The following is an 18,404-nucleotide window of genomic DNA, read 5'->3' as shown; positions in this document are numbered from 1 at the left end:
TTCTCTCTCTCTCTCCCCCCCCCCACAAGAAGCAGTCTGGGGTAGTGATTAGTGACTGACTTGGAGGACCCAGGTTCATAAGAACATAAGAGATGCCAATGTTGGATCAGGCCAAAGGCCCATCCAGTCCAACACTCTGTATCACACAGTGGCCAGAAATACCAGTGCCATCAGGAGGTCCACCAGTGGGGCCAGGACATTAGAAGCCCTCCCAGTGTTGACCCCCCCCAAGCACCAAGAAGACAGAGCATCACTTGCCCCAGAGTCCCTATCTATACCTTGTGGCTAATAGCTACTGATGGACCTCTGCTCCATATGATTATCTAATTCCCTTTTGAAGCCGTCCATGCTTCACCACCACTTCCTGTGGCAGTGAATTCCAAGTGTTAATCACTCTTTGGGTGAAGAAGTACTTCCTTTTATCCGTTCTAACCCAACTGCTCAGCAATTTCATGGAGTGCCCAGGAGAGTTCTTGTATTGTGAGAAAGGGAGAAAAGTACCTCTTCCTCTACCTGCTCTTTCCCATGCATCATCTTATAAACCTCAATCATGTCACCCCTCAGGCGTCGTTTCCCAGAGATAGATTCTGGTTTCCAGAGATAAGATTCTGGTTGGGTTGATTCCTCCCCCCCCCCACCCTTTTACACCCAGGAAGACTGAACCTAAACATGATATGGGGGGAAGTGTCTTTTCTGGTTCTGTGGGTCCCAAGACTAACAGCCCTCCACCTGAATTTCTCTACCTACTCCTCCCCCTTGACAGCTGTGCCTCTTCCCATTGTGTACAGTCTCAAGTGCTCTAATTTTTTCCAGAACCTTCTCATAGATTAACCCCTTCTTTTTTCCATTCCTTGACTCTTCTGCCCTTTACTTCCCTCCTTTCCTTCCTGCAAATTTTTCTTTTCCAGTTCCCCCACTTTTCATCATTCCTTCTTTTTCCTTGCCTCTGAGCCTCATATCCTGGGACCTCTTCCCAATCCTCCAGAGTCCCCTGGGTTAAGTTTTAAGCCCAGCCAAATAGACATCGTTACCTTCCCTCACAGACGTTTGTCTACAAACTCCCTAAGCAATTGAACATTTTGACTCTTCACATCAGCTTAGCCAACCTGTGGTACTCCCCCAAACACAATAAAACAGAATAGGTATTTGCATACTACATTTATAATACTTGCCTTTAAAAAAACAGGTATATTTAATATAATACAGAATTTCTCACAACAGGATTTATTTTTCAGTTTTCCTAGTGGACAATGTTTTACCGTATCCTGATTTTAAAAATTGGGCCAGGTGAAGGATCAAAAAGGACATATTGTAAAAGGACATATTATTTCATAATAATTGGTTTTTATTCCACTGATGTTCGTTAGACCTCCATTTATAAGAATCCTGCGGCCTGAAATCATTTCTTGATTCATTAGATGCTTTGTAATGGATCAAGAGGGGATTGGATAAACATATGGAGCAGAGGTCCATCAGTGGCTATTAGCCACAAGATATAGAAGGAACACTCTGTCTGGGACAGTGGTGCTCTGTATTCTTGGTGCTTCAGGGGCAATGGTGGGAGGGCTTCTAGTGACCTGGTCCCACTGGTGGACATCCTGATGGCACCTGGGTTTTGGCCACTGTGTGACACAAGAGTGTTGGGCTGGATGGGCCATTGGCCAGATCCAACATGGCTTCTCTTAATGTTCTTAAGGGCAGAGGTCCATCAGTGGCTATTAGCCACAAGGTATAGAGGGAACACTCTGTCTGGGGAAGTGATGCTCTGTATTCTTGGTGCTTAGTGGGCACCAGTGGGAGGGCTTCTGGAGTTCTGGCCCCGCTGGTGGACCTCCTGCTGGCCCCTGAGTTTTATCCCCCGTGTAACACAGAGTGTTTGACTGGATGGGCCATTTCCTGATCCAACATGACTTCTCTTATGTTTCTTATGTTCAAGTACATTTTCATCTCTACCAACTATCTGCTCCCTGAAAATGTTCTGCAATATAAAAACTACTTCCCCCCCCCCAAAAAAAGATGCCTCCTGTTAAGCATAGATAATGCCTCTGTCTTGGACTCCACTGCCTTTAGTCTAAACTAAACCCATTTCTTTCCTAGGGTACATCGGGTCCTTCCGGAATTATAGGCATCCCCGGACAACGTGGTACTGCAGGATTGCCAGGCATGAGAGGAGCCCCAGGACCTGTTGGTCTACCTGGTATCAAGGTAAGGCAAGCATTCTTTGAAGCTAATCCATTATTGAAATCACCCCAACTACCTAACAGACTATTAGTTTTCAGCGACAATTTTGATTTGTAAAACAAGCAAAAAACTTATCCTGCTCTTCTTAACACTCTAAAAGCTATGGAATGCTTGTACCAAATCTGGGAGATACCTGAAAGGCTATGTATGCAATGAAAGGCACAAAAATATTTCATTTTGAAATACTGCACAAGGGACATGTTTTACACATACGATTGAATCCTAAGCACCATGAGTGGAGCTGCGTGCCTAGCAGGGAAATTTCCCACCTCCCCCTTCCTGCTGCACTAAGCTGTTCATCCTGAAATGCTGTTCATAGCATTGGTAGATCCACAGAAACAGCATATGGTACAACGTGGTGGTCTGTGGTGGGACAGGGAATTGGTGAAAATCTCACGTGAGTGAAAGTGCTCTTTACATGAGGAGAAGAACACTTAGGATCCAGGCCATTGAACATACAACATATTCATAGATAGCATGATCTCATCAGATGTTCTCAAATTCTTCTTTCCATGTAATACAAATTGAGCTATGGATCACCAATTAGTACCTGTTAAGAAGAACTTGTAGGAGTCATTAATAACATAATCATTAGGGCTCTTTTTGTAGCAGGAACTCCTTTGCATATTAGGTGACACACCCCTAATGTAGCCAATCCTCCAAGAGCTTACAGTAGCCCCTGTAAGAAGAGCTCTGTAGACTCTTGGATGATTGGCTACATTAGGGGTATGTCACCTAATATACAAAGGAGTTCCTGCTACAAAAAGAGCCCTTATCTTCATTAATTCCTGCACTATTGGTAGTGATTCCTTTCCCGAAGGGCCTATGCATGGTTCCCAATGTTTGCCAGATATTTTAGTCTAGCAGCTTATAGCGTATGTAAAATTATGTCATGACATTCCCCATTCCGTTCAAAAAAAGAGATAATTATGAGTCCAGAGGCAAATGAAAAACCAGGATTTTGTAAAGTATATCTTTGCAATTTACCAAAACCGTTGAGTCCTCATACATTTAAATGATAAATTATATTATGACAATAACAGCAGTTTCCATTGGTTGTACTCTAAACCACATGTGTTTTCCATGGAGATCTTTTTTTTTAAAAAAACCCTAGGTTATGTAATTATGAGAACAAAGTTTGAGTCCAGTGGGGCACCTTTAAGACCAACAAAAAAAAATTCTGGGTATAAACTTTCATGTGCATGCACACTTCTTCAGTAATCTAAGGAAGTATTGCATGCAGACGAAAGCTTATACCCAGAATTAAACTGTGTTGGTCTTAAAGGTGCCGCTGGATTCAAACTTTGTTCTGCTGCTTCAGACCAACATGGCTACCCCCCCCCCGAATCAATGTAATTATGAATACAACAAGATTGTGAATGAGAGCTTTGCCACCTTCCCTTTCCTACACCCCTTATCCCAATGCCAAACAACCCTGGAAGGATGGGGACCCTCAGGAATGGGACAACGTATAATGTAGGGACCTGCATCAAGAAGGGAGAATCCATGGGACATATCTCTACCTGTTGCATGGAGAAAGAAAGAAAAACAGTTTGCAAATATGCATATACATGCCCCTCCACCCAGGATTCCATAAATCCTCAGTGGTTTAAGCAGGCTAATTTGCCTTACCCTCTTTTCTTACATTTAATTTACTTCCAACACTGTTTACTTTCTAGAGCATGCTCAATCCATGTCAGGAGATGGGGGGTGCTTTATTAAAGGCCTTGACTTGACAGTTGGACATCAAAGTGTATAATGTCATGGGGCAAGAGACATAGTGCCCTCTTAGCCAAAGTTAATCCACTCTGAGCCCCTTGAAATCAATTACCTTAGACTGGAGTAACTCTGGATAGGATTGCAGCGTCAGTGTGGTTTTGGTTTAGAATTGTGGAGTAAGCTCAGCACTTGGTGCTTTTGTCTTATGATTAGTGTGAGAATGACCCATGGAAAACGGCGTGCTCTCATAATGACTTCTGTTTAGCCCATCAATTTGAACTGAACTAAAACTTGAAACAATGTGTAGTGTATTCAAAGCTGCCTTGAATGCATGATATGTTGTGAAACATCTAATTGAAGTGTAATGTAAAGTTTCGTCCTGGGCTAGGATCCAAATCCATCCAATCGTGTTACTAGCCCAGGAAGCACCTAACCAATCACTTTCAAGCAAGCTCCCTGAGCAGGAACATCCGTGAGTGGTCCTTATGTGAACAACCATATTGGTTGGTAATTGTACAGTGGGTACATTAGCCGGGAATGTTTAAAAGCAGGACAGCTGCAATGTAAAGGCTGTTTTGGCTATCAGATGTTGATCCGTGTTGGAGTTGTGTTCGAGTTGAAGAATAAAGTTGTGTTCTTGCTGAATCATTCTCCGACTGCTTGTTAAGTGAGTGACTTAACACAATGTATGCCTGTGGGTGGAATCCTGACCTGGATAGCCCAGGGTGACCCGGTCTCGTTAGTTTTCAGAAGCTAAGCAGGGTCAGCCCGGGCTAGTATTTGGATGGGAGACCTACAAGGACTATCAGGGTTGTGAAGGAGGCAGGCAATGGCAAACCCCCTGCAAATGTCTCCTGCCTTGAAAACCCAACAGGGGATGCCATAAGTCAGCTGTCACTTGACGCCACTTTCCACCACCATGCCTGTGGGACATCTACTGCCAACTGTACACAGATCTTTTCAAATGCCATCTATTTTGTGAAGGACTGCTTATGTCTTCAGTCTGTTTCCTTTTCTGTGTAGGGTGAAGATGGAAAACCAGGATCCAACGGCAGCCCAGGAGAACGAGGCCCACCAGGTGCACAGGGTCCTCCTGGACTTAGTGGAACACCTGGAGAATCAGGCAGGGATGTAAGAAACCTTTTAAATATGATATTATTATTAGTTCTGACTTGGAGATCAACAATCTCATGACGCACAGAGTGCTTTCACACACACCAAATAACGCACTTCGAATCCACTTCCAATGCACTTACAGTCATCGCTTGCAAGTGGATTTTGTGTTTTGCGCAGAAAATTCCAGTTGCAAGGTGCACTAGAAGTGGACTGAAAATCCATGATTCAGACTGTGTGAAAGTGCTCATAGTAATATCATGCTCTATACCAGGGGTTCCTATTGTGGACCCTGTGGGTGTCATCTATCTGAAAATATAGCTTCAAGGGAGTTAAAACTCTTGGTAAAAAGACTCAAGGAATAGACATGCTTAGTTTGGTCTAGTTTGGTGTAGTGGTTAAGAGCGTTGTCTCTAATCTGGGAGAACTGGGTTTAATTTCCCCACTCCTCCACATGCAACTGCTGGGTGACCTTGGGTCAGTCACAGTTCTCTCAGAGCCATTCTCTCAGAAGCTCTCTCAGCCCCACCTACCTCACAGGGTGTCTGTTGTGGGGAGAGGTAGGGAAGGGGATTGTAAGCCGCTCTGAGACGCTGGGGAATTTCACATTACCCAGTTTCACCCGGTTTCAAGCCGGCAATCATCTGTTTTGAAGTGAACCGGTACAGGGCTGCCATTTCACACAGGGCTTGCCCCTACCGGAAATGAGCCGGATCAGAAGCGGTTTGGCATTTCAGACTTGCAACGCTTTGTTTTCCCGCCATTTTCCTCCTGCGCGGGTGATCGATTTTTTTTAAAAAATATTCGATTTATAGCACTATAGCGTATCGGAACCGGGAGAGGGCACTTGGAAGTGGATGACAGGTAAAACGCTTCAGCCCCGGTTCCTAAACGGGACTGAAGCGTTTGTGTATGAAATGGCAAATAGATTCCGGAAGGGAACCGGTTCTCAAACGGGTCTGTCTGAAATGACAGACCAGAACCCATTTGAGAACCGGTTCCCTTTAGGAATCTATCGCCTGTCTGAAATTCCCCATGGAGTGAAGGATGTGTATAAATCCAATCTTTTCTTCTTCTAGTATTTATGTTTCACTTCTAGTATTTATGTTTCTGTTCCTTCTGTTGTTTTAATCTTGTGCTTAAACACATATGAACCTGTCTTTGCAAGGGTAACCCTGGACAAGATGGCGTGCCGGGCCGTGATGGATCTGCAGGACCAAAGGTGAGAAGATGCCGTAAACTCCAGAACATGTGCTCTACAGACCTTCAATAATTTTGGTTGGCCCTAAGTAATACTGGAGTTTGCCAAAGATTGACTGATGTGTCATGTGGTAAACAAATGCATGGCTCACATTTGTCCTGATTGTTTTCTCCTCAGGGTGATCGAGGTGAAAATGGCTCCCCTGGTGCACCGGGGCTTCCTGGCCATGTTGGCCCCCCGGGGAATGCTGGTCAACCTGGAAAAGCAGGTGACAGAGGAAATCAAGTAAGTGTAAAAACAATGTTGAATTACCGATATGGGCAGTTTAGCCTGCCACATTCGGTATGCATAACGAATAGCATCATATCTAAGAGAAACCGCTACTGTTTCCCCTTTTTAAAATGAAAACAAGACTGACTGAGACATGTTTTCATTAGTAACTGCATGGCATGGCATTCACAGACCTGGGTTATGCTGGAAATGGCTGCCCATGATCGGAACAACCCCATCCTTGAGAAATATTGTGATAGAAACAGATTGTAGCTGCTTCGTGTTGAGGCAAATGCCACTCGCATCCACATACTGTTGGGAATTGTGCCATAGCAGACAATGTGGAATTTCACATTACCCAGTTTCTCCCGGTTTCAAGCCGGTATTCTTCCGTTTTGAGGTGAACCGGTACAGGGCTGCCATTTCACACATGGCTTGCCCCTACTGGAAACCAGCCAATTCAGAAGCGGTTTGGCATTTCAGACATGCACCGCTTTGTTTTCCCGCCGTTTTCTTCCCGTGCGGGTGATCGATTTTTTTTTAAAAAAACGTTCTATTTATAGCGCTATAGCGCTATAGCAGTATAACAAAACACTCCATGCATTCCAATGGGACTGATATAGTGCTATTCTGTTATAGCGTTATAGCCCTATAACGCTATAAAGCGAACGTTAAAAAAAAACCAGCCGGAGATCGCCCGCACGGGCGAAAAAAGGCGGGGAAAAAGCGTATCCGAACCGGGAGAGGGAACTGGAGACTACTCAGAAGCAGTTGACAGGTGAAACGCTTCAGTCCCGGTTCCTAAACGGGACTGAAGCTTTTGTGTGTGAAATGGCAGTTACATTCCGGTAGGGAACCGATTCTCAAATGGGTTCTGTCTGAAATGACAGACCAGAACCCGTTTGAGAACCTGTTCCCTACCGGGAGATATCACCTGTCTGAAATTCCCCATTTATAACTGGGTTTTCTCATCCACGCGGGAAAATCCACTTGTGAATGATTCCTGTGGTTCCATGACAGTGGACACAGGAATGCAGGGTATTAGCAAGAAGTCAGCAGATTCAGAGAGAGATTGTTCAAAGTGATCTTGCTTGTTCACTCAGTAATAGTTCAGCATATGATGGACTCTTCCAGACAAACCAGTTCTACCTAGTTCCCACTATCTAGCAATGCATGGGGGGGGGGAGGTAAAATCTGAACATCTCTTTGATCAGGGATTTCCGTAGCATTCCAAATGAGGTGGTTGTCCGCAATGCTGTTTACTGTGGAATGCAAAAAAAAAAAGGCCCCACAAAAACCCAGACAAAACAAAACTGCATTTTAGAGTGAAAATTCCACAACTTAATCCAGCAGGAAACATCAAACCAATCTACGGCTGTGATCACACACACAATTAGACCCGACCTAGGTGTGAATGCCGGGTGGACAACATCTGGGAAGCGCCCCGCAGCTGTCGGCAACCTGTTCTGCTCCCACAGCAGAAGCGGAGTTAAAATACACCAGGGAAAATCTGGTAGTAAACAGGTTGCGACAGGCCACGGACGGACTTTCCCATGTCTGATCGCTCCAGCGTGGTCTCATGATCAGGCCATTCCAACTCCTTGCCATTGTTTCTTTCCCCCTTTGTAGTATGTGCATAATCGCAAACTCCATAGGGAGCCCTTGATGCTGAGGTGCAATTCATCAATCCCTCGGTTAAGCACATGGGGGGAAAACGGCACACACACAAAAATGACTCACCCACAGTTGCGTCTGATCATGCACTGACGGACTGCACCCACAGCTTCAAAGGGAGGTGTGATTGTGCAACTGCGGGTAAAATTCCTCCGGAGGAAATAGCCACACTTCCCCCCCCCCATTTTTTCTGGCCTGTGTGACTGCAACCTACGTGTGGCTTCTTGTGAACCACAATGGGATGTAGATGTTTGTGAAATTGTTACTCACAGAAGCAGCCTTTTAAGTCATATCCTAGACTACATTTGATAATGGAGGCTGGGGTGTGACTATTCTTCCTCTTCTCTGATTTAGCACATCTCAATTTTTTCTCAAAGGGAAGAGTATAATTGTAAGGTAAAGGTAAAGGTTCCCTTGCTCGAAAGCCAGTCGAGTCCGACTCTAGGATTGCGGTGCTCATCTCCGTTTCAAAGTATAATTGTACCTTCTAATAAATGTCCATTTTGGTCATTGTCTTGACTCAGTTTGTGTCATCCACTTGAAGAAAGGCAGATTATAAATAATGTAAATACATTTTAAAAAATAAAATAAATTCCTGTTTTCCCACAGGGTCCTGCTGGTCCTGTTGGCCCCTCTGGCCCTGCTGGCATTCGTGGTGCTCCTGTAAGTCCCCACTTCTGAATTAACAATGCTTCCTACATTGAGAGTCCTACCATTTCATGCATTTTAACTCTTCATCAATGTTTCAAAAGGGCCCCAGTGGTCCACGCGGCGATAAAGGTGAAGCTGGAGAACGTGGCCTCAATGGAATCAAGGGTCATCGAGGATTCCCTGGTAATCCAGGACCTCCTGGTTCAGTTGTAAGTTTTTAGCATTTTATTGGTTGGCATAACTTTTTTTTTATTCTTTAAGTGCAGGATTTTTCACAAGATCCCAGAACTAAATAACTTGGCCAGATTGCAAAGTGGGCTAGAAATGATTCCATTAGATTTGCAATAAAGTGGTTATACTTTAGAACATAAGAACATAAATAGAGCCCTGTTGGATCAGACCAATGGTCCATCATATCCAGCAATCTGTTCTGACAGTGGCCAACCAGCTGCCTCTAGGAAGCACACAAACAAGATGGCCGCACCATCCCTCCCTTTTTGGTGTAATGGTTAAGTGCGCAGACTGGGAGAACCGGGTTTGATTCCCCACTCCTCCACTGGCTGGATGACCTTGGGCAAGCCGTAGTTCTGATAAGAGTTGTTCTTGAAAAAAAGAGCAGTTTCTGTCAAGAGCTGTCTCAGCCCCACCTACCTCACAGGGTGTCTGTTGTGGGGAGGGGAAGGGAAAGGAGTTTGTAAGCCACTCTGAGACTCCTCTGGGTAGTGAAGGGCGGGGTATAAATCCAATCTCTTCTTCTTCTTCTTCTTTTTCTTCTTCTTCGCAAGGAGCCTTTCTCTGACACAAGGGGCATTTGCCTCAGAGTAACGCTCCCTGTAACAGAGGAAGAAAGTCCAATGGTCCTAAATCCATTGGGATGTGTTAGCTGTGAATAGATTAAGTTTCATTAACTCCATGTCCAAGGGTGTCCCTCCTACCCCTCCTACCTCCAACAGTGAGAGACCTCTGGGTGTCCTTCCTCTTTTCTACCCCAATGGCATGGGGGTGCAGACAGGGGCTGTAACACGATCACAGGACTCCATGGGGCACATGGTCTGGCAAGAAAGGAGACCCAGTAGGGGTCAGTGGTCTCTGGACTCTGCTCTGGAGGACTCAAACTCAGACACTTCAGTTGGGCTGAAGTGCAACTACATTTCATGGAACTGAACCCTATATCAGTTTGAGACTCCAGGGAGCAATCCTTTATGACACCACAGTCCTGAAATCAAAAGTAAGCCACAAATAGTCATTTTAAGACCATTGATACAGTCATAAGAAATGAAAATACTATTTTTAAAGGTAGTTAAGAGCGCTAAAGTGTGTCAAACCATGCCTGGGGTTGGGGTGGGGCTGTGGCTCAGTGGAAGAGCCTCTGATTTGCATGCAGAAGTCCCAGGTTCGGTTCCCGGCATTTCCAGTTAAAGGACCAGGCTGGTGATGGGAAAGACCTCTGCCTGAGACCCTGGAGAGCTGCTGCCAGTCTGAGTAGAAAACACTGACCTTGATGGACTGACGGCCTGATTCAGTATGGCAGCTTTATTTGTGACCTCGAGTGGCATCACATCTGACAATCTAAAAAGAACATGAATGCAGAAAATAGAAAATCACATTACCTGTACTTCCCATTACAGTGCAATATTTTCCAGTACTACCAAAATGATAATTCCTGTTATGGAAGGAATTATCCTCAGAATTTTCTCTCCAAAGGTAAATTCTGTGTTCCACATAACTGTTTTGTACTAAAACAATTATGGGGAATATACCCTGACGTCGATAGCCCAGGCTACCCCAATCTCGTCAGATCTCGGACGCGAAGCAGGGTTGGCCCTGGTCATTATTTGGATGGGATACACCCAAGGATACCAGAGTCACGATGCAGAGGCGGGCAATGGCTACCCACCTCGGAGTCACCTCTTGCCTTGAAACCCCTACGGGGTCACCACAAGTTAGCTGTGACTTGATACCAAATAAATAACAACCAACCTTTTAATATTGAGAGTTGAAGGCCAGACCTTAGGCCCAGGAAAGCAGTTGAGCACCGATGTATTCCTGTGCAACAAACCTTATGTTAGCGAGCAGGGCTCTTTATGTAGAAAAAGCCCAGCAGGAACTCATTAGCATAATAGGCCACACCCAACAGCAGAAACTCATTATCATATTAGGCTACACCCCTGACAGCACTGCTTTTTAGCACATTAGGCCACACCCCCATGTTACCAGAAGTGTGGTCATCCAGCCACACCCACCTTTCCCTTCTTATTCTGTTTACCTTGTTTACCTAATGAGTTTCTGCTGTTGGGTGTGGCCTATTATGCTAATGAGTTCCTGCTGGGCGTGGCCAACTCAGGAGCCAGCCGGAACTCCATTCCTGTGCGTTCCTGCCTTAAAATAGCCCTGTTAGCGGGACTTATGTTATGCTGTTCTTGTCTTTACAGGGTGCGATGGGCCCCCAAGGTCCAAACGGAAGCCCAGGACCTGCCGGAGCAAGAGTAAGTAACCCTTTCTAAACTATGTCTAGAGAGTTAAGGGAGAGCGACTGAATGCCACTCCTATGTTTGTTTGTTTAGATACGAACTCAGTTATAGGCCCACTTACCTTCCTAGTGGCAGAGACCTAAAATGGGCAGCGGGATATTTTTTAAAATGTAGAAAAATGCATGTATCACACAGAAGGCAGAAAGAACCAAATTATGGATTTCCCTCTAACCCCTCTATCACTGTCATTCGCCACCAGGTCTGTTTGGAGGGTGTTCCCCCACTGACCCTCCTTTTTGTGTGTATGTTTTAATGGTGTGTGTCTTGTTCCACTGTTGTTTTTGATTATTTTTATGCTGTGTGTTTGAAAAGCTGCTTTTAATGACTTTGATTGTTTGCCCGCCTTGAGGACCCAGAAATAGATGGAAAGGTGGCATTAAAATGTCCTAAACGGACAAGCAAACAAGTCCATAGCAGTGCTTCGCAATCCATGCAGAATGCCGATAACATCTCATTTCTTGCGCTGTTTAGGGCCCCCCTGGACCTAATGGCCCTCCCGGAAAGGACGGCACAAGTGGCTACCCTGGCCCCATTGGTCCTCCAGGTCCCCGTGGAACCCGAGGCGAAGCCGGAACAGCGGTAAGGGAGCTAGGGTAGTGAAAAATTATCTATTTCATTGATACCCCACACCTTCTCCCCACAGAAGACTCGGGATGACTTACGACATTTAAAAATACAATAGATACAAATACAGCACAAATATAAACAAATTCAATAAATAGAACAATAAAACATCGACTTAATCAGCAAATTATTTGGAGAATGAAAACAACTGATCAGCTCCCTGGTTCGTAACATGAAACAAAGGCCACATGAAACAAAGCAGCCTTACATGCCCCACTGAAAGCTGGAAGATCCCACGAGGCACAAATTTCCCCATGGGAGCTGATTCCAGAGAGGAGGGGCAACCAATGAACATGCCCTTGTCCTGGTGGTTGACAAGCGGGCAATTCACTGGCCAGGAACGTGTGTAAGGCCCTGCAATAATTATCTAACGAGGTCAGGGCTCTTTTTGTAGAAAAAGCCCAGCAGGAACTCAGTAGCATAATAGGCCACACCAAAGAGCAGAAATTTATTAGCATATTAGGCCACACCCCTGCCAGCACAGCTCATTAGCACATTAGGACGCACCCCCATGTTACCAGAAGTGTGGTTATCCAGCCACACCCACCTTTTGCTTGTTATTCTGTTTACCTTGTTTGTTGTCAAAACCCAGGGCCTTTTTTTGTAGCAGGAACTCCTTTGCATGTTAGGCCACACACCCCTAATGTAGCCAATCCTAATGAATTTCTGCTGTTGGGTGTGGCCTATTATGCTAATGAGCTCCTGCTGGGCTTGGCCAACTTGGGAGCCAGCAGGAACTTCGTTCCTGTGAGTTCCTGCTCAAAAATAGCCCTGGAGGTAACAGAGGGGTCATACTGGGAGAGGCGGTCCGCTTTCAGGCTCTGCCCTTGAGAAATGCCCTGAAAGCTATATTCTGTATGTCAATGCGCTTCAGCAACTAAGACTAGCAAATACCATGACAATGTGCAGAATATATCAAGAAAATATATTTAAAGAAAATATATTTAAATCATTTCCAAATAAACTTTTTTTTTCTATTTTAAGCCACTTATACTAATTTAAGCAGGCGTCTTAAAGAACAATGGCAAAGAAAGTTATTTTTTTAACAATGCTAAGTACAAACAAAACATGCAACGTGTTTGTATGTCTGTGTACAATAGTACAAACTTCTCAATGAAAAAATGCCAAAGACTTGCTTAAACATATAAAAATGAAACTATTAATGCTGAACTCAAAATGATTTTGACAAAGTTTCTGAATATTTTCTCTTTGTTTTGAAGTATCCCTTCTTCAAAAATAACAGCTCTCTCTTGCATGAAGCAATGGAATTGACATATATTATTCAACCCTTTTAGTATAGGAATCCACGTAGATGAGGTGCTACCATTCTAGTCTAAAGCCAAGTCAATCAGACAGAATGAGCAAAAGATGATAAATTCAGACAAGTGAGATGAAGTACACACTAAAGTATAGGCTATGTGTGCCACAGTGTCAGTCTTATGGGCCCTTTTGTATGTTGTATGCAATGGGTTTTCGTGGCCTTGAATTCCATTTTACCCTCATATAACAACCTGAAAAACAGGCTAGGCTGAGAGAACAACTTGCCCAAGGACAGCAAGTAAACTTTATGGTCCAGGCAGGAATTTGAAGAAAAAGAAGAGTAGGTTTATATACGCCACTTTTCTCTACCTTAAGGAATCTCAACGCGACTTACAATCTCCTTGCCTTCCTCTCCCCACAACAGGCAACACGTGAAGTAGGTGGGGCTGAGAGAGTTCTGAGAGAACTGTGTGACTGGCCCAAGGACACCCAGCAGGCTTCACATGCAGGAGTGGGGAATCAAACCCGGTTCTCCCGATTAGAGTCCGCTGCTCTTAACCACTACACCATGTTGTCTTTGAACACAGGTCCACACATCTACATCTAACCCAGTGATCCACAACATGTTTTTTATTTTATACCCACTTTCTTCTTCCCTAAAGCAAAGAACCAATCCTGGCCTTCCTCCACCACTTTGGAGCTGGTGGGAGGGTAGCCAGCCTCCAAGTGGGGACTGGAGATCTCCTGGAATTACAGCTGAACTCCAGATGACAGAGATCAGTTTCTGTGGAGAAAATGGGCTGCTTTAGAGGGTGGACTCTGTGGTGCTATACCCTGCTGAGGTCCCTTCCCTTCCTGGTTTCTAAATCTGTGGGAATTTCTCAACCTGGAGTTGGCAACACTAACTGGAGGTGCTTCAGATGAGCCTTTGTGTCTGCAGGGAGTATCCATTCAGAAACCGTTGCCTTTACTGTAGGAGGCAGCTTGCCTTGCAATCTCCTAACATTTGTGATTGGCACTAGCTTCCATGACAGCGGCGGCCATTTTGTACTTGGTTGTGTCTTACGGCTGCCAGCCTCCAGGTGGTAGTTGGAGACCTCCCGCTATTACAACTAATCTCCATGTGACAGTAGGGTTGCCAAGTCCCCCCGGGGGGTGGATTTCCCCCCGCTTTGGAGGCCCGATTTCCGCCCCCGTGGAATCGGGCCCCAGGGGAAACCCCACCCCCACGTGCACGTCACCCGGATGTGACATCATGACGCCGGGCACGCTGGGGGCGGGGCCACAGCTATTTGAGGGGAAAACATAGAGTTTTCCCCTCAAATGGCAGCCACACACGCGCGTGCACGCACTCAGGACGCCGGGCAGGAGCCCCCCGCCACCAGGTAAAAAAGATTTGGCAACCCTATGTGACAGAGATCAGTTCACCTGGAGAAAATGGTTGCTGTGGAAGATGGACTCTATGGCATTATAACCCATTGAATTCCCTCCCCTCCCCAAACCCCACCCTCTTCAGGCTCCAGCCCTAAAACTTCCAGGTATTTCCCAACCTGGAGCCGGCAACTCTACTGTGCCCCATGGCGGCCATTTTCTGCCGGTTCAAGGTCTATTGGAGCCTCAACCCAACCCGCTGGAGGAAGAAATATCTGTGGCATGTTATGATGTTTTGTGGGTGTCTTTGCTGACAAAGTCGCTCTTATCTGGTCTGAGTTGGACTCCAGTTTACTTAGAGAGAACCCATACCAGACTCATCAGTAGTGACTGTTTGTTGCTGTTGCTTAGTTCCCTTTATTTGCTCCCTGATACCGACAGATTGCTGGAAGTTGTGAAACCCACCATTTGCAAGTGAGATCTTTGATCATAGCTGATCAGATTATGGCAAGAGGAACTGAGACAGCCGCTGGCCATAGTGATGAATACCTCTTTGCTGAGGGGATAACTTCCACATGTACTTTAGGAGACAATGGTGTGAGCTCCTTAGACAGAGAAGACTCACCTGGTCTGTTTCTTATATCTCTATTTGAGCAAGAAGGTAGAGCATGTAGTGACAAAGCAATGTCAGGGTTTTATGGGTGATAACATAAACACAGCAGGGTGGTGTCTGGAGCCCTGTGGAGTCTGCTGGTGTATTTCCTGGCATTTGTTTGCTTCTTGAATCTCCGGGATGAAATTGAAAGGCTCTGGCATGGAGCAGAAAACAGGAGCGAGCTTTGTGTCACTTTTTTTATCAGCAGCAAAGTGTCTGACAAAGTGTTGCACTTATCCCAGGATGGTGCAAAACAGCTGCCAGCCCTAAGCTTAGTTACAGACACAAACTTTCTTCTGTCTGTTGGCTTAAAAATATCTCCCTGGGACTGTGCAGGGAGCATATCTTTCAACTTTCAGAGGAAGCAATTGAAACTAAACAGTGTTTCTTCCCCAAAGCAAAGAGCCAAGCCTGCCCCAATGGCAGCCATTTTGGTGTCAAAATTCCAAGATGACCTACAGACGTCTCAAAATTCCAAGATGACCTACAGATGCAACAAAGTTAGGGATTCCTATGTTAAATTATTTAAGGCCCCTGCCACACGGCAGGGAAAACACTGGGCAAAGCGCGGCTTCTAAAAGCCGCACCAAAAAAGAGACGCCGCAGTGGGATCCCACGATCCCCTGAGCCGTGGCGCCGTTGCTCCCCAGCACGATCAGATGCCGGGGAGGAAGAGACGAGGGGGAGGGGGAGGCTGCCGAACTGCGCATGCTCCAGCATGCGCAGTACGTCTGGGGGCCGAGATGCGGCAGCGCAAGGACGCGCCGCCCGATCCCAGGACCCACGTTGAGCCGCTTCAAGGGATACAACCACCTAGGTAGGTGGTGCTTTTTTGCAGCGCGGTATCGGCGTTTGGGATGGAACAGGGACGGGCAGGCAATGATTCCCAGATGTTGCCGTGGGATCGTGCCCTTTTTCTCCGCCCCCGTTCCATCCCGCTCCCGGCCCAAAAGGCCTCGTATGGACAGGACCAGGATTTTGAGACAGCGCAATTGTTTTACGAATAGAGCAGGGGGTACGTTGAACAAAAACAACGTACTTAGCTTGGTACAGAAGGAGAGATGATTTTATGGCCGTGCTGCTATGCCTGGTGGCAAGGGAGAAGACAATGAGCATGACTGATGCCCATCATCACTGCCATGGCCCAGATGGCCATCAGATGGGTCTGAGGTGAGCCCTTGAGGCACTGGCAGCACTCCTGTTCCATCTGACAAAGTATAACCTTGATCACAATTGCATCAACACAAAAACATCTTTCCAGTTGACATTGTATGTTTTTTGACACTTACGTCAAAAGGTTACGTACTCCTGGTACAGAGTCATTTCCATAGGTTCACAGTATTCCCACAGTGCAGACTAGGAATGGGTATGAACTGCAAAAATGCAGTTCATTTCGGTTTACGGTTCGTGGCCAAACCACGAATCAAACCAGAGGCTCCCAAGCGAACCAAACTGGTTTGTGATTTGTGTCCTCCAGCAAACCTCATTGAAAGGAACTGCAGTCCCTTTAAACAGGCTTTTGTGGGGAGCAGAAAGCAGGGGTTTAAAGGGGACTCTGAGTCCCTTTAAACCCCTGCTTTTTGCTCTGTCCATGAACTGCCACAAACTACATTATCAGTCCATGGATGTTCGTGATGGTAGACCCATCACGAACTTTGGTTTGCAAACAGCGAACAGAACAAAATTCATGATGAATTTTGCTTGTGGTTTGGTCCGTATCCATCCCTAGTGCTGACTCAGAAACTTTGTACTTTTGTGTGTGTTTGTTTGTTGCAACATACACGCCATCTGAAGAATAACCCAGTCCCTGCACCTTCTTGTTTTGTGTCACTACAGGAGAGTACTGGATCGATCCTAACCAAGGTTGTAAACTGGATGCTATTAAAGTGTTCTGCAATATGGAAACTGGTGAGACATGCATCAATGCCAACCCCAGAAGTATTCCGCAGAAGAACTGGTGGACAAGCCCAGGACCAGAAAAGAAGCACGTTTGGTTTGGAGAGTCCATGAACGGTGGCTTCCAGGTGAGGAGAATGATAACCTTTGTATCAGAAGAAGTGAGTAATGACTCACAAAAGCTCACACCCTACCACAAAGTTAGTCCTTAAGGTGCGAGTGAACTCTTGCTCTTCTCTACTGCGACGGACAGACTAACAGATCTATCCATCTTAACCTTTGTCCCTGTCACCTTGACCAGAGAGGGTATTTCAGTGCCTTCTCAGCAAAGCTAACTCTTTTGTATTTCTTGGTCATTGAACGACTCAATCTCAAGGCCGGTTTGCCCAAAGGAGCTCCTTTTGTGTCTCTGCTGCAGTTCAACTATGGTGACCCCGAGCTCCCAGAAGAAGTTGCAGATGTCCAGCTGGCATTCCTTAGGATCCTCTCCAGTCGAGCCTCACAGAACATCACCTATCACTGCAAGAACAGCATCGCTTATATGGATGAGGCCAGCGGGAACGTGAAAAGGGCCCTGAAGCTCATGAGCTCCACCGACAGCGAAATCAAGGCAGAAGGAAACAGCAAATTCACATACAGTGTGCTGGAAGATGGATGCACTGTAAGGACACAAAACTTTAGCACCTTTCCTTTGTTTGGTTTTTTAAGAGTGACTCGATACATTTTGCCGTTATAAAACCCCAACACCCAGTTTAAGCCTCTGGACTGTCTAGGGAACAGTCCTGGTCTTCAACAGTGGTACTTAGAAGTGGGCAAATTCCCCCAAGGGAGTCGGCTACTCCTCTTTTATCCATACTAAAATTACTTCCAGCAATAGAGTTCTTGCTCTTGCTTAGGGTTCGGGCTGCCAACTCTGCCACGGGAATCTAGGAATCCCCCAGAAACTCTATGGTAAGAACTTCTGGTTTTACAACAGAGTTTCCATAAACTCCTAGAGCTACCATTTGTCATTTTCGAGTAGCTCTAGGATTAACCAGGAATTCTATGGTCAGAATTTCCTGTGAGCAGATGAGGCCTTATTTTTTGTTTTTCATTTTTCACACAGGATGCTGGCTCCCTCACAACCCTCCCGCCTGGCAACCTTAGTGACAGTTAAGAAATGGGGCCAAATGGAAACCACTTTGCTTCCTCTGCAAAG

The 18,404-nt window shown here is 45.8% G+C and overlaps 1 protein-coding gene across 1 annotated transcript in view; it reads left to right on the top strand.

Moving 5' to 3' along the window:
• LOC107118602 (collagen alpha-1(III) chain-like) overlaps nucleotides 1-18,404 on the top strand; it is a 44,732-nt gene that overhangs the window by 23,602 nt on the left and 2,726 nt on the right. Inside the window, exons 22-32 of the mRNA XM_015420965.1 lie at nucleotides 2,098-2,205; nucleotides 4,984-5,091; nucleotides 6,242-6,295; nucleotides 6,452-6,559; nucleotides 8,828-8,881; nucleotides 8,971-9,078; nucleotides 11,302-11,355; nucleotides 11,872-11,979; nucleotides 15,310-15,316; nucleotides 17,147-17,334; nucleotides 17,625-17,867. Of these exons, the coding sequence (XP_015276451.1) occupies nucleotides 2,098-2,205; nucleotides 4,984-5,091; nucleotides 6,242-6,295; nucleotides 6,452-6,559; nucleotides 8,828-8,881; nucleotides 8,971-9,078; nucleotides 11,302-11,355; nucleotides 11,872-11,979; nucleotides 15,310-15,316; nucleotides 17,147-17,334; nucleotides 17,625-17,867 (1,140 nt within the window). The remainder of the gene's footprint in view (nucleotides 1-2,097; nucleotides 2,206-4,983; nucleotides 5,092-6,241; nucleotides 6,296-6,451; nucleotides 6,560-8,827; nucleotides 8,882-8,970; nucleotides 9,079-11,301; nucleotides 11,356-11,871; nucleotides 11,980-15,309; nucleotides 15,317-17,146; nucleotides 17,335-17,624; nucleotides 17,868-18,404) is intronic.

Source organism: Gekko japonicus, unplaced genomic scaffold (assembly GCF_001447785.1).
Source record: "Gekko japonicus isolate JY-2015 unplaced genomic scaffold, Gekko_japonicus_V1.1 scaffold3240, whole genome shotgun sequence".
Classification (NCBI taxonomy): Eukaryota; Metazoa; Chordata; class Lepidosauria; order Squamata; family Gekkonidae; genus Gekko; species Gekko japonicus.
Note: the sequence above shows the minus strand (reverse complement) of the source record. Positions and strands in the feature narration are given on the sequence as shown.